We start from the raw sequence: 15,144 nt of genomic DNA, 5'->3' as shown, positions 1-15,144 counted from the left end.
GCTATAACTTTTTAAATTCCATTGCTAAATTGCCATTATTATGGCCCATTCAATGTCCTATATGTATTGTTCAGGGTGTAGCAACGTTAAACTTTTTCATTCACATATTCATACTAAAATATGGTCTAAAGTATATGTATGTTTTTATCGTTTTCTGCAGCTTTCTTCAGAACGTGATTTATAGCCCTAAATGCATTATATTGATGATCAAATAGTTTGGTAGGAATCTGTGCGAGATAAAAAATTTCAACTGGACGTGGTTCTAGAAGTTTCTACGCATCATCTGATGATGACCGGATGGGCGGGGGATCGTTTATAATTCCGTGGGCAGCGTTAGATGATTCATCCAGAGTGGGTCATATGTTCATCATAGCAGTTTATATGGAATATGTTAGAATATAACGCTGAATCTTACCGTGGCTTCCTCGCGCCGCTGGCAGATGAGCGTGGAACAGAATTTTTTCTATTATGGGATGGAGAAATGCCCGATCCATTTCCAGGTTGTAGAATAGTATATACGTCCAAATCATGTTGTTTTTTCGAGTTATTTGCACCGATCGATGTTCACTGTGTCAATACGGAGTCTCTCTAACGATAGCGAGTGCCCGGACCACATATGGATGAGCACTACCGGTTCAAAGGTTAATTTCCGGTTGGCGATCTGCCGATCGGCCACCAGATGGCGCTCTTGAACCGCTAGAGAGTTGAGTGTCTCAGGGCTCCGGAAAGGAAATATGATTTCGATGACAGATTTTTGAAATATTGACATCAAAGACGAGTTACGGCGTCTTCGGCAGAATGAGCATGGCTAGGAATGACGTGTAACTCGTCCACGGCGATCATAGTGTTAATCCTGCGCCCACACTTTATTTAAAAACAGCCAATCAAATCCCATCAATGGAAAATTAACCCGCCCATACCCATTGGTCCTTGTGCAAGACTAGAAAGCCAGGATCTTTGATTAAACACCTGCTATCAAAAGAATAGACAGTCAGAAAAAAAGTTTTAACTAACTTTTTAGTACTTAAGTACTAAAAAGTAAGTGTTTTTAGCCAGATACTCTTGACTTTTACTTGAGTAAGATTTTGAGACGGTACCCATACTTTCACTTAAGTATAATTTCTGGGTACTTTTTACACCCCTGCGTGTAACTGAGCAGACGTGCCATGGGGCATCGTTATACTTTGACTAAACTCTTGTTCTTTGTTTCCCATCCCATTTTAGACATAATATGCATTCTAAACATTGCGAGTCTTCTATGACTGTTGAAACGTATAGCTACCAGAGATGTACCTCCTGGTGACACGTTGTTCACAATCTGTAAGTCACTTTGGATAAAATCATCAGCTAAATAATTGTTGTGCGATTGTTTTTTTTTTTTATCTACTTTTTCTCCCCATTTTTCTCCCGTCCACAATTTCGTATCGTCCAATTCTCCCCTCCCCTGTCTCGAACGCCGTTAGGCCATGCCTCCCACAAGCCAGCTGCAATGTGGACGAAGCCTTACATCACGTGTCCCCTCCGGTACTCGAGGAAGCAGCAGTCGCATCTTTTCACCTGCACAGCGCGATCTTTCAGTGGCGAGGAGTCACACGTGGGAGGCTCACGCTGCCCCGATACTTACCGATTCTGCTGTACAGGCGTACCAACCGACCTGTAGGAGTCGCTGTCCACAACGTCCGATCCCCACCCACCAGCTTCCCACCCCCTAATACTGCCAATTGTATTAGTATGAACGACCAGCCAAGCCGGAAGTAACGCAGAGCTGGGCTCGAACCCAGCATCTCCTGCGTTAGTGGCGAGCGCCTTGCCCACTGCACCACCCTTTGTTGTGCGATTGTTAAACTATTAACACCTTGTGTTGGCATATTTGTATTTTAGCAAAACGTTTTCAATTACATTAAAGCACTTGTAATGTGCTTATGTTGCTTTATATCAAAATCTTTTTAATCTAGTCGTCTCATTATAAGTCAGTGACTATGCACAAAAAAACCATCTTCCCTTTGTCCCGTCAATGGGTAGAAGATGGTTCTAACCAGGGTTATGAATCAAGATTCTCACAAGTGATAGTAGATTGTAGCTAACATACTGTAGATACATCTATAGCCTACATATCCTACTCTTACAAGTTACGCTGTAAGACTTATTTGCGTTGTACTTGTGCTGTATAATGACAATACATCTGAAGTATACCATCATCACTATTGTCTGATTGAAACCTGCAACTCACTACTACTACTACTCTTATCATTATTACTTAGCACTTTGTTATGTCCCATTATTATTACCAATCTTAAGAAACACTTGACTCAACTAGGGGCCAACCATACTAATAACATATGCCTTCTTGATACCCTAACTCTTGGAATGTAAGCCTACAGGCATCTTAAATATATAACTCTTAATTATATTGTTGCATCTTTACTATAATTTCATTGACTATATTTATGTCTTTCTACTATACCCTGCCCAGACCTGTACCTCCCCACCGCGTCGCCCCATTCTGCTATGATGGCCAAATTTCCCCAAGGGGATCAATAAAGGACTATGTTATCCTCTCTGCATGCAGCATTTGTCATGTGCAATCTGGCTCTTTGAATGAATTCAGTCAGGACAAGGGGGCTTCCAGCGTGTGGACAGGGGGAGGCCCACACAGCTCTAGACTTTATTAAACACAGGAGAGAGTGCAGTGCAAGGATGGGGGGGGGGGGGGGGGGGGGGGGCGATCAAGACACAGATCAATAAGAATGACAGCTTCCGTTCATAAGCTGAACCCTGGGGAAGGGGTCATAGTTCAACATTTCAGTGGTTCAAGATATTTCAACTCCTTATCGTGGTTCTGGACATCTTAACGCGTCAGAGCACACGTTAGCGAGGTGAGGGATGCACCGATGGCACTTCTTCCACAGTACAGTGAAACGGTATCGACTAAAGACCATTTGTTTGGGGTAGAATTCAATTTAGAACACATTTCTAGGTGTCTGAACATTACTTTCTGCTTTGCGTGTCACATATGTCTCATTGTTAGATTCTAGTATTGGGAGGGTAATTCTCAGAACCCGATATCGGCCTGACGTACGCCACCGGTATCGGTGCACCCCTGCACATTCTAGACAGAGACATTAAGAGACATTTGAGGCATGTTGACAATGGATGTTACCGTCTATTTCTCCATGTACGACTGGAAACGTAGTTTGATGTAAATACAGGGTTAGCGTGGATGACAGCATCCCAGGCATGCAGTTGCACGGTATTTCATGAACAGCAACACAAACTATTGCTGCCGCCGTGTAGGAAACTCGCTATAATTCAACGTTTTACATGGTCCTAAATTAGCTGATGAAATTCCATGAATCTAGGTCCCATGGGACCTACACAAAATACCTTTTATCGATCCCCAAAAAAATCTACGGTTGTCACAGTTAGCAATTGATAATGTCGTTTTCTTCACTTCTGAAATGTTTGAGATATAGTTTTTGCAATATTACACATGTGTCACATTAGCCACGTTAAACACGGTAGGGTTTCCCAAGCGACGCATCAGGATATTAGACCTTCTGACTAGGCTACACTATGGAGCTGTCTGCCAACATAACAGAGTAGGTTTAACTACAAAAATATTTTCAATATTAATTCTTAAAACCTGAATGGTTGCAATAAATTAGAATCTTTCTTCATCATAACATTTGACACAAAATCTGATCAATTCGATAAAACCTTTTGTATAAATTCACACGTGTAACCAGAAATATGTTTGGCGACCATCCCTGACCAGTTTTACAACCTGGGGGGGAGGCTGCTTCCCTATTGCAGCTTGGGGTCGTCTTCCTGTTCAAGAGGAGGGACATCCGAGAACCGTGATAGAAGCTTCCACTTCCATCATTCCAAACTGGATCCGGTTCTTACTTCAGTTATGCATCAGTTATGGTTTAGGGACTAGTGGTGAAGAGAAACCTGTTCATGGCCGCCCCCCCCCACACCAAAAAAACGATAAGCCAAAGTAACACTACTGCCACCTGTTGGCTGCTCCTCCACCTCACACCTAGTGCATTGCCGTTTCATACTCATGCTCTCAAAGAAATGTACCGCTCATCTGTCTGGCTGCCAAAAGAAGAATCCGCAGGTAAAACTGCGACTATAACACTGTCCGTAAAGAGACAAAAACAAAACGAGAAGCATTTCAAAACAAATCTCTGTTCCCACAGTGCTAAGCAGGAATGCCACTGACTAAAACAGCATAATATGGAACTCTTTCTTATTGGCTGTCTGGAAAAAGAAGGGGGGGGGGGGGGAGGGGAGAGGGTCAACTGAGATGGGAATTGGTTAGATTCTATGTGCGTTATCGACTTCCCTTCCTCTCTAGAGTGGAGAGAGGATGGATATGGCTGAGAGAGAGAGGGGGGAGACTTGGCTTCTAAGCCTCCCTGTGCTGCACCCTCCTCTTGTCGTGCTGGTGCTTGGTGATCCCGTACTTAAAGAACTCGTAGACCGACCAGCTGATGGCCGTGGAGGGCATCTGGTAGATGACCCTGGCCTGGACCCCCTTGAAGAAGCCCGGCAGGCCGCCCAGCCTGTATACCGTCCGGAAGGCGTGGGCCAGGCCGGAGATCTGTCTGTGGGGCCCCTGTGGCTGGCCGGGGCCCGAGGGCAGGGAGCCGAGGGCCAGGGACTCCTGGGTGTTGAGCAGGGTCTTGCAGACGTCCAGCGGGGTGGTGGAGGCGGCCGCGAGGGCCCCCGCCAGGGCCCCGGACACCATGTGGGAGGAGGGGTTGTATTGTCTGTGGGGGTTGAGCAGCTCCTGGAGGTATTCGTAGGTCATGAAGTGGAGCGCCTGGAAGGGCACGTTCATGGTGAGCTGCGTGGTGTAGCTGCGGTAGAAGGCGGCGGCGCCTTCCCTCTGCCACACGGCGCGCACACAGTCCAGCACGCCGCGGTACGGGGAGTTGTACATCTGCATGCGCTGCTTCACAACTGGGGGGAGTCGTGGACGGGAGGGACGCAAAAGACGACCAGGCGTATATCAGTCATCGTCGGGGACCGGGATCATCGGCGTAGGAAGAAAGAAGGGAGGAGGGAGAGAGAGACAAAGAAAGACAGACAGAAAAACAGAGAGAGGAGAGAGACAGAGAGAGGTGAGAGACAGAGAGCGGGGAGAGACAGAGGAGAGACGGATGGAGAGAGAGAGACAGAGAAAGAGTGAGAGAGAGGAGAGAAAGACAGAGAGAGCGGGAGCGAGACAGAGGAGAGACAGATGGAGAGAGAAAGAGACAGAGAAATTAGTGAATTATTAGCAGCAGTCAAAACATCCTTGAAGGGCAGAGCGTGGAATGCCGCGAGCAGATTAACTCGACTGAAGCCGGCTTCCTGCACGCGGCGCTCATCCAGATGGATACAAAGAGATGAGGCATATCGTTTTTAATAGTAGCCCGTCCCACGGGGAGCTGTACCCCGAGCGGCAGCTGCACGACACGACTGTAACCGGTGTCCTTTAGCTGACGAGCCAGAGCAGGTGGACAAGGGGCAGCTGGAAGGGTGGGTGTGTGTGTGTGTGCGAATGGGAAACCGCACGGTCGAGGCCAGCGATAACATAAGCATGTCCCCCCCAGGGTCATGTGAGGCACCTGTAATGTGCCGCTTTAGACTACTGTCGTAGCTTTTTCTGTCAACACACACACAAATACTGGTGTTTGTTCAGTTTTAAGGCCCTTATTGGTAAGCCACCTCCTTATACTACATAATTATTGGTAAGATACCTCCTTATACTACATCATTATTGGTAAGCTACCTCCTTATAGGGCTGACCCCTATTAATCGATTAGTCGAATAATCGGTAAAAAGGAGCCGTAGTCGACTGGTCAACCTCTTAGTCGAATATAATAAAAAAAAAAATATATTTTTTTATCATTCTTTCCAAAAGAAAAGAGGCCTAGAAGCGTGGCTAACGCTAATGGCACGCATACCAGAGGCTAACTGCCTACGAAAACAGGCACAGAGGCACTGAAAGAGGATTTCACCCATCTAATGAACACACTAGACTAGACCAGTGGTTCCCAAAGTCGGGGTCGCGACCCAAAGGTGGGCCGCGAGCAGCCACGGATGGGCCGCGAGACGATTTAAAAAAAATTAAATTTTTTTTTTTTTTTTTTTTTTTTTTTCAGGCCACTGAACTTAGAAGGAGGCCAGGACAGTGTTTCTAGTTGTATTCTAAAATTCTATTCTATTGTATTCTAAAATGTGACTATATGGTTTTATATTAACTTAATAAATAAACAAAAACGAAAAATCTACTTATTTCAACCAACATTTCAAACTAAATAACAGATTATGCACATAAAACGCTGAAAACAACCGAAGCAACAATAGTATTTTAATGAGGCTATTATTATTATCATTATTATTTTGCAACAAGTTAGCCCTCTCATAAATAGCACATATAAATGAATAACTAACTTGAACTAACTTAATAGGATTGAAGTGATATTTGGCTTAAAAAATCGGTCGCCTGGCAAAAAAAGAAGAAAAAAAAAACAGACTATGTGCATTGGGCCGCGGCTCTCTGACGCCTTATTTTCTGGGCCCCGGCCTGAAAAGTTTGGGAACCCCTGGACTAGACAAATATCAAGATGTATCCATCAGTGGACCAATTGCATGCTTTTGCAGAGGACAAGAAGCCTTCAGTCGACTCCTTCAGCATAATTATTGGTAAGCTACCTCCTTATACTACATCATTATTGGTAAGCTACCTTCTTATACTACATCATTATTGGTAAGCTACCTTCTTATACTACATCATTATTGATAAGCTACCTCCTTATACTACATCATTATTGGTAAGCTACCTCCTTATATATTATTGGAACGGAATTGTGGAACCTAAGGAACCATTTATAGTGACTGGCTGGTCCTTAACACATTGACTGCCAGACCCGAGATTTAACTCGCCATGCGTTGAGTGCCAGACCCGAGATTTCTCAGGTTTTTGGTAGTTTTTTTCTTTCATTTGATTTTTTTATTCATTATATCTTCACAGACCTCTGTGTTACTAGGAATGCCCCGATCACGTTTTTTTGCCACCGATACCGATCACCGATCGTCTATGAGCCATATCGGCCGATACCGATCGTTTTTGCTTTTTATATAAAAAAATAATAATAATAATATACACTTTTTAAATTTTTTATATAAAATATATATATTATATAATTATACTTGTAGTTGTATTATCTGCGAGACATCGCCACCACGCAACAAGTCAAAATGCTCGCTATCTGCAAACAGCTCCACTGTCTGTGTGTATACTCTGCTTTGGTCAAATCACATTCAGCATGCCCTCAGCGTCCCCAGTCAGAGCGATAGTTCAACAGGGTCTGAAATGTGTTATGAAGCATGATAGCTAATTAGCCAATGTTCAGCTGCAAAAACGAATGTCAATTATGTTATAAGACATTGATATCAGGAGCTATCTGTAGCTACTGTCTATCTGTATGTCATGTATGTCATATATGTTATGATGAATTGAAAATGGGGGACCCTGATGTAAACAAGACTAAAGTCTTTCTCTGGTCTGCATCCCCTTAACAATTGTATGTATTGAGCTGTACTGTACCCATTCTGCAATCTGTTAATAAACTTTTCAATCAATCAATCAATCAATACTGCTAGCCGGCTAGATGATGTTAGACAATGCATCATTTATTAAAATAAAGTGAACTATTTAGTTTACTTGGTCATTTCGTTAAAACAGTGAGCTAACGTGAGCTACCTATCTAACGGAGGTCTCATGCTGGCGCATCCCTATCATTATTAACACTTTGGATGCCCAACCCGAGTTTTCTCAGGTTTACCCCCTGCGGGTTGAATGCCCATAACGAGAATATTCGTTATTTTTTTTTATTAGCGATCTGAATTCATATTTCATCAACCGAGTCTACCGTTGGTAAATCAGCCACTCCAGGCGCTCAGATGTGAAAACCCCCTATCGTCTCCCAGATAGTAATTCACCCTTTTGGATTGGACTCAATGAAAAGGCATGAGAAAAAAAGACCCGGACTCCACATTTTACTTCTCACGCATGTGACCGGAGTCGATCAGCTTCATTCTGGACCCTCAGAGCAGCGGGGATTATGTGTTGTACAGTATACGGGGTGGATCAATAAAAGGATCGATTTTCGGAATGGCGATCAGGAATTGGAATAATCCATTTGGATACCATCTGATCTCAGGTAAGGAATCTATTTTACCAGTATTAGGATAATCAGACCCGTTTTCACAGAGATAAGCTTTCCCCCTATATGTGATATGGCTGTTTTGACTGTAAAAGCGATCAGGAACTGAGAGAATCGATTTTCAGCGCGCTGCACCAGCGTGCACACGTACACATACTATCGATAATTTAGCGTTTATTTGAAAACGATTCATAAATAGGCAGAAAAATGACAACGTTCTAGAATATTCCAGTACAAGGCGATTATCATGGAATCTCTTCTTTTTTCCGTGAAAACGAGGGCTTTTCAAAATGATATAAAACGGAAATGAACCGATAAAAAAACAATCCGCTTCGACAATGTTGACTGGAAATAGTAGCGTGTACAGGCAAGCAACGCCAACGCTTTTAGCAAAATTCACGAATTGCTCCATAGCACCGTTTTCAGGAATTAGCCAGGATCACTCTGAAACTATACAATATTCACCACGGTATAACATTCATGTATACATGACAACATTTATTATTTTTCACATGTTGAACGATGGATTGTTAATGTCAAATGAGCCATAGTATTGTCTCCATAGCTATAATATAGAATATAAATATAGCCCTGCAAACACTGCAAGGCACTTAAACTTAAACATATTTAAATACAAGCGAGTGCTAGAAAATAAGGTAAAAATAGATAAATATAATATCTCATGGTGAGCTTTGCCGATGTCCATTAGTGCATCTCTGTTGTAACTCACTGTTGCGTGCAATAACGTTGCATTTAGGAAGCAAATTAAGACAATAATAAGTAAAAAACTAAGTTGTTGTCGGGAGGACGACACAAAGACATCAGCCACGGAGGGCGCCATCATTCATCATTGTAGGTAACAAAGGGTTGAAGAAATATTGTTTGAACTGTCAGATGCAAACTGGCTGTGTGACTTTGCTATGTTGTGTGCAGGGGGCGAAACTAGAGCCCGCCAAGCGCCATTGGCGGTCAGTTTTTACGTTTGGCGACTACCACTGAGAGGTCTGTCCGCCATGTGGCGGGCAATCAAATAGTCATGTGAAAAACGAAAATCATGATCCAATTCTTAGCGGAGTTCTCACTCGCTGTCTCAGCACAGACACGCAGCGCATTGCTGCTCCTACCCCTCCCGCACCTGTTTCTGTATGCTGCATGTAAACAGAGGCTATTGCCTCGGACAGTCACCGTGACGTTAGTCTAGTCCAGGGGTCAGCAACCTTTACTATCAAAAGAGCCACTTTTCCCCCGTCCCACAAAATAAAATGCTCAGGGAGCCGCACAACCTATTTACCCTTAAAATGAAGATAACACAGTGTATAACGTTTTATATATCCCCAAGCATACCCCACATTTAGCATAAAACGCCTGACAATTGCATACCCAAAGTAATTTGCGATTTATTATACTTTATACTTATAGCACACAGTTTGTTGCATTAATGGGATTATAAAGCAACAAAAAGAAAATGTTGACTTTTTAATTGCTGTTTTTACCTGTTATAACAAAGGAAAACCTCAAACTCTTATGAAGAGGAGAAAAAATACTGGCTGTGTAGACCTACTTTGAAATAAAACACAGAAAAGGAGAAAAAACACTGGCATCTGTAGACCTACTTTGAAATAAAACCCTGAACTATGCAGCTCTATTAGAGTCCTTCCCTTATTTGTGGAAAATCTATAAAATAAAAAGTAAATTTTTCATTGTTCGCAAATTTCGCACCACATATCAGGCATACAGGTAAGCCTTTTGTTGACTAAATATCTTAGTTGATGAAATATTTTTTCATTTCAGTGTCACAGTATGACATCGATCTCCAAAATAAGAAAAAAAAAAAAAAAAAAAAAAGTATATTATAAAAAAAAAAAAAAAAAAAAATGGGGCTAGGGAGCCGCAGCTGATTGGCTAAAGAGCCGCATGCGGCCTTGAGGCCGCAGGTTGCCGACCCCTGGTCTAGTCAGTAGGACCTTCGTGAGATAACGTTAGCTACAGTTACAAAATGACCCAGTCAACTATTCACTTAGTTTAATACATGAGGCATTGTGTAACGTTATCCAGCCGGCTAGCTACTGATAGCTCCCGACATCAACAAATGCTCCAGCAATAGTCCAGTGCATAATACCTCCATTGGCTAGGTAGCTCATGTTAGCCCACGTTAGCTCACTAGTCACTACGAAATGTCCCAGTAAACTAAATAGTGAACTGAGGCGTTGTCCCAACGCCATCCAGCAGTAGCTACAGATAGCTCCTGACATACAACATGCGTATTCGAGCCCCTGGCTTACATCGCATGAGGGCTGCTGAATAGGGTCCAGGTGCAGCACAGGAGAATCCTTGCATGCTGAATGTAGAGTTTAGGGTCCAGCTGCAGCGCCGGAGAATCCTTGCATAGCTGGAGGCCACTCAAGTATACACACAGACAGTGGAGCCGTTTGCAGACAGCGAGGTGGCGATGTCTCGCAGATAACACAATCACAAGTATGATTATATAATATATATATTTTATTAAAGAAAAATTAAAAGAAAATTGGCGGGTAAGAAATATGCTTGGCGGGTAGATTTTTCTCATCTACCCGCCACTGGCCGGTAGTGTTGTCAAAAATATCGAAGTATCGATACATATCGATACTGAATATTTAAAACGGCTTCGATACTCATTTCCCGAAGTACCGATACTTTCTGCAGTATCGGTACCAGCTGGCGAGTGTTCTACCGCAAGTTGTTGACGCGCTGTTCAACAACTTGCCCTCCCTCCGAGTCCAGCCCTCCCCCTCACAGAGAGCCGTCTTCTTCAGTTAGTAAACAAACATTTTAGCTGAAGATGGTAAATGCAGAGCCTCCGCAACTTGTGCTTGTGGATAAAGAAAAACAGCAGAAGTGCTGTTTGGAGGTACTTTGGGTTTCAAGTAAACAACGAAGGACAAGCTACAAATGCCCCAATGCTATTCGCAAGCGGTGTTAGAGCAGTGCCAGCGCCGATCTCCATAAAGAAATGAAAGAGGTTCGTGACAGCTGCTCTTTCAACGTCACTGTGACTGAAGCATTAAACCATTAACTCTAGTTTAATACATGATACGTTGTCTACTGATGGCGCATAATATCAACGGCTGATTCGTTGTAACGTTACAGCTACCAGCTAACGTTAGCTACTGCTAGCTCCGTTAGCTTAGCTGGCTACTTGTATAATTACTGCATGGTAACGGAGTAACGTTAACGTTTAAACGTTATGTCGAGGTCATATAATACTACAGTCGACATAAGGTTAACGTTACCCCGTTTCCATCAAGTGTTTAAATAGCAGCAATCTTGTTGAAAATGTAACGTTACTAAAATGCTCCGAGCATAGCCTCTCTCTCTCTCTCTCTCTCTCTCTCTCTCTCTCTCTCTCTCTCTCTCTCTCTCTCTCTCGTTATCTTTAAATAAAAACAAAACTGTTACTAACTGTAATATAAACAGTTCAGTTTGTCAGGTACATGCAACACAGATTACAGTGTTTACATCTGTCTGCTTGAGAAAATACCATGTTCTGCATTTGCAATAAAAATGATTGAAGTGAGATGAACAGTTATTTTTAAATGTGTGATCTAAAGATAAACAAAGGGTTTTAAAATTGTTATATTTATCTTCTCTTATAGTATAGTATCTTATAGTATATAGTATACTATGATGAATTGAAAATGGGGGACCCTGATGTAAACAAGACAAAAGTCTTTCTCTGGTCTGCATCCCCTTAACAATTGTATGTATTGAGCTGTACTGTACTGTACCCATACTGCAATCTGTTAATAAACTTTTCAATCAATCAATCAATACGAGAGAGAAGCTAAATTTGTAGCTACATTTGTTTAAAAAAAAAAAAAAAAAAGAAAAAAATTATATATATATATATTTTTTTTAATATCGAAATAATATCGAAGTATCGATACTTTTCAAGGTATCGTATCGAAGTCGAAATTCCAGTATCGTGACAACACTACTGGCCGGTGAGTCAAAAAGTAAATTTCGTGCCCTGGTTGTGTGACATAACCGAGCATCTTGCCCAATTGAATAAGATGCAGGGACGCAAACAAGTCCCACCCAAATCTTGACCAATATAGTTGTGAACTGAGAACACCCTTATTTTGTTATTTTTGAGTACAGTTACAGTTGTGTGTTCATGCAGACACATGTTTTCTGTAATCAAACTATCTCCCATTAGTTGGATGTATGGCCTCTGCAAGGTTGTGTGCAGCCATTTGTTTTTGTAACAGCTGCTACATCTGTCCCACGTGTTCTTTGCAGCTCACATTTGTTAGTTCTGCCCCTCTTGACTGTGACCAAAAGGTTTTGAACAAACTTAATTTCATAGCTTGTATTTGATGATATTCTTCTTTGTTATTTACTTGAATGGTTTGATCATTGATTGATCGAGTAATAGGGGGTTCTGATAAACTAAAATGATTTATGTTAAAATAACATAAGCTAACATATTTTACATCTATGCAAATGCATATGCAATATGTGTAACTTGAATAAGTAACAAATACAGAAACAATATGTTTAACAATATGTAAAGGAGTAGTTCAATTTATTTTACATTACATTAACATTTATATGGTCTTTGGCCCTTTGAGGGCAACCATAATGCTGATGTGGCCATGGTGAAAACGAGTTTGACATCCCAGCTCATGGAATGAACTCCAACAGTCCTTAAAGCTTGAGATTCTCCCCTCTGTTGCAGAGAAACCTTGTCAACAAAGATGTACATGTTTTAATTGATTGTTATCCTTACTTGTCTAATTGTTCTGATGGTATATGTTGTGTGATTTTATGCCTTTTTTATTGCTTAAATCTATGTACACTCGACCTGACTGTAAATGAGGGAAACATGTTGCCTTTCGAGTTAAATAAAGGTTTGAAATGAAATATCTACGTGCACACACACACATCAAACCATGTCTCCCCAGTAATATAAATATAATAGAATATAAATCAGTGTTTACCTTCAGCCGGGTTCATGATTGCATCGTGAAGCAGAGTGGCCACACAGCCTGCCGCACCTGCAACACACACCTCAGAAATGACCACACGCTTGACAGGAAGGGAAGCAGAAAGGCCTTTTAATAACGAACCGAGCGGGCCGTGAGGACCGGGGCTGAACACCAGGATTTGGGATCAACCGGGATTAACCTGGGATTTCTCCGCCATAATCTGTTTGCTTTCCCTGGGAAGAATAACTGAAGTAACCCGGTAAAACATTCTTCCTTTTTATTCCAATAATGGCTTGTTGTGACGTTGGTGTGACATGAGATATCTAGTCTCTAGCTGAATCCTCTCTGCTCATATATACAGTATATATATATATATACAGTATATATATATATATATATATATATTAGGGGTGTAACGGTACACAAAAACCACGGTACGGTACGTAGCTCGGTTTTGAAGTCAAGGTTCAGTACAGGTTTTCGGTACAGTGTGGGAAAGTTTGGCTTTCCATGTTCCACTCAGGGGTGATGTAGTGTGCAGTAACTAATTGTACTTGTAGGGTACAACGAATACTCTATATTGAAATTAATAATCGACTTGAAATATTATTATTTTTTAAATTATAATTATATTAGATTATGAAAAAAACAGCCCCCGGTGGGCGGTCGTTAGTGGTTAACATACCGTTGTATTCGTTCGGTACACTACACAGCCGTTCGGTACGGTACACACTGAACCGGTTCGGTACGGATACGTGTACCTTTACACCCCTAATATATATATATATATATATAGCTACTTGGGTGACCCATTTAGTCCGGTCCAAGATTCATTGTTTTCTTAATAATGCACACAATGTCCAATTCTGCACGCAACACACACTCATCACTCTGCCTGCCCTGCATACATACTAATCACTCTGCCTGCATACATAATAACTTTGTCTGCAAACATACTAATCACTCTGCCTGCATACATAATAACTTTGTCTGCAAACATACTAATCACTCTGCCTGCAGTGCATACATAATAACTTTGTCTGCAAACATACTAATCACTCTGCCTGCATACATAATAACTTTGTCTGCAAACATACTAATCACTCTGCCTGCATAGTGCATACATAATAACTTTGTCTGCAAACATACTAATCACTCTGCCTGCACATATTACACATACATACATACTAATCACTTGCCTGCAATGCCCTGTAGGGATGGGTACCTTTCACATTTGAACAGATACCGGTACCTAGGCCTGCCGCGATAAGCAATAAATCGATTAATTGCAGCGATAATTAAAATTAATGCAATGATTTTGACGGGCGCGATTAATTGCTATTTGCGCGTTTGTTTTAATGAGGCGGAACCAGTGCCCCTTGTCAGTCACTGTCCGTGTTGGGAGGCGGGCCGCTGGCTTTACTACAGAGCAGAGAGCACAGCACAGGAGCTCCGTGGGGCAACACCACATAGCTTAACTACATTTCTCAATAGTGTTGCTCCTTTTAACCAAGTAGCGTTATTTGTAGTGTAACGTTAGCGTTTTAACGTTAGTAGCTAACGTTAAAACTAACTTAAAGTTAGTTGTTCACCAACAATCTCAACATTTGTTTTATCATTAGCTCATGTCGATCTACTAGTAGCATCAGCAAGCTAACGTTAGCTGGCCCCAGTCCACTAGCAGCATGTCGATCTACCAGCAGCATCAGCAAACTAACGTTAGCTGGCCCCAGCCCATTAGCAGCATGTCGAAGTAGTAGTAGCATCAGCAAGCTAACGTTAGCTGGCCCCAGTCCACCAGCAGCATCAGCAAGCTAGGATAATAACAACAATACTTCCGGTCCGGTCGGTGGGCTTCAAAATAAAAGTCTAAAACACCGGAAAAGACGGAGCGGTGGGCTTCAAAATAAAAGTTTTGGGAAATACATTTCTCAAAAAAAAAATTCTCTAAC

The 15,144-nt window shown here is 42.0% G+C and overlaps 1 protein-coding gene across 2 annotated transcripts in view; it reads right to left on the bottom strand.

The window, feature by feature from the left end:
• Positions 1–2,726: 2,726 nt before the first annotated feature.
• Positions 2,727–15,144, bottom strand: part of slc25a28 (solute carrier family 25 member 28) — a 70,604-nt gene continuing 58,186 nt past the window's right edge. Inside the window, exons 3-4 of one of the 2 annotated variants that reach the window (XM_084321056.1) lie at positions 13,205–13,261; positions 2,727–4,971 (exon numbers count right to left, since the gene is read on the bottom strand). In XM_084321056.1, coding sequence (XP_084177182.1) covers positions 4,415–4,971; positions 13,205–13,261 — 614 coding nt within the window. In that variant the 3' untranslated portion in view covers positions 2,727–4,414. The remainder of the gene's footprint in view (positions 4,972–13,204; positions 13,262–15,144) is intronic. The other variant, XM_084321057.1, reaches the window with a different exon arrangement.

The sequence above is a fragment of the Notolepis coatsorum genome (assembly GCF_963971535.1).
Source record: "Notolepis coatsorum genome assembly, chromosome: 9".
NCBI classification, from domain to species: Eukaryota; Metazoa; Chordata; class Actinopteri; order Aulopiformes; family Paralepididae; genus Notolepis; species Notolepis coatsorum.
The sequence above is the reverse complement of the archived record's forward strand: the minus strand, read 5'-3'. Positions and strand labels throughout refer to the sequence as shown.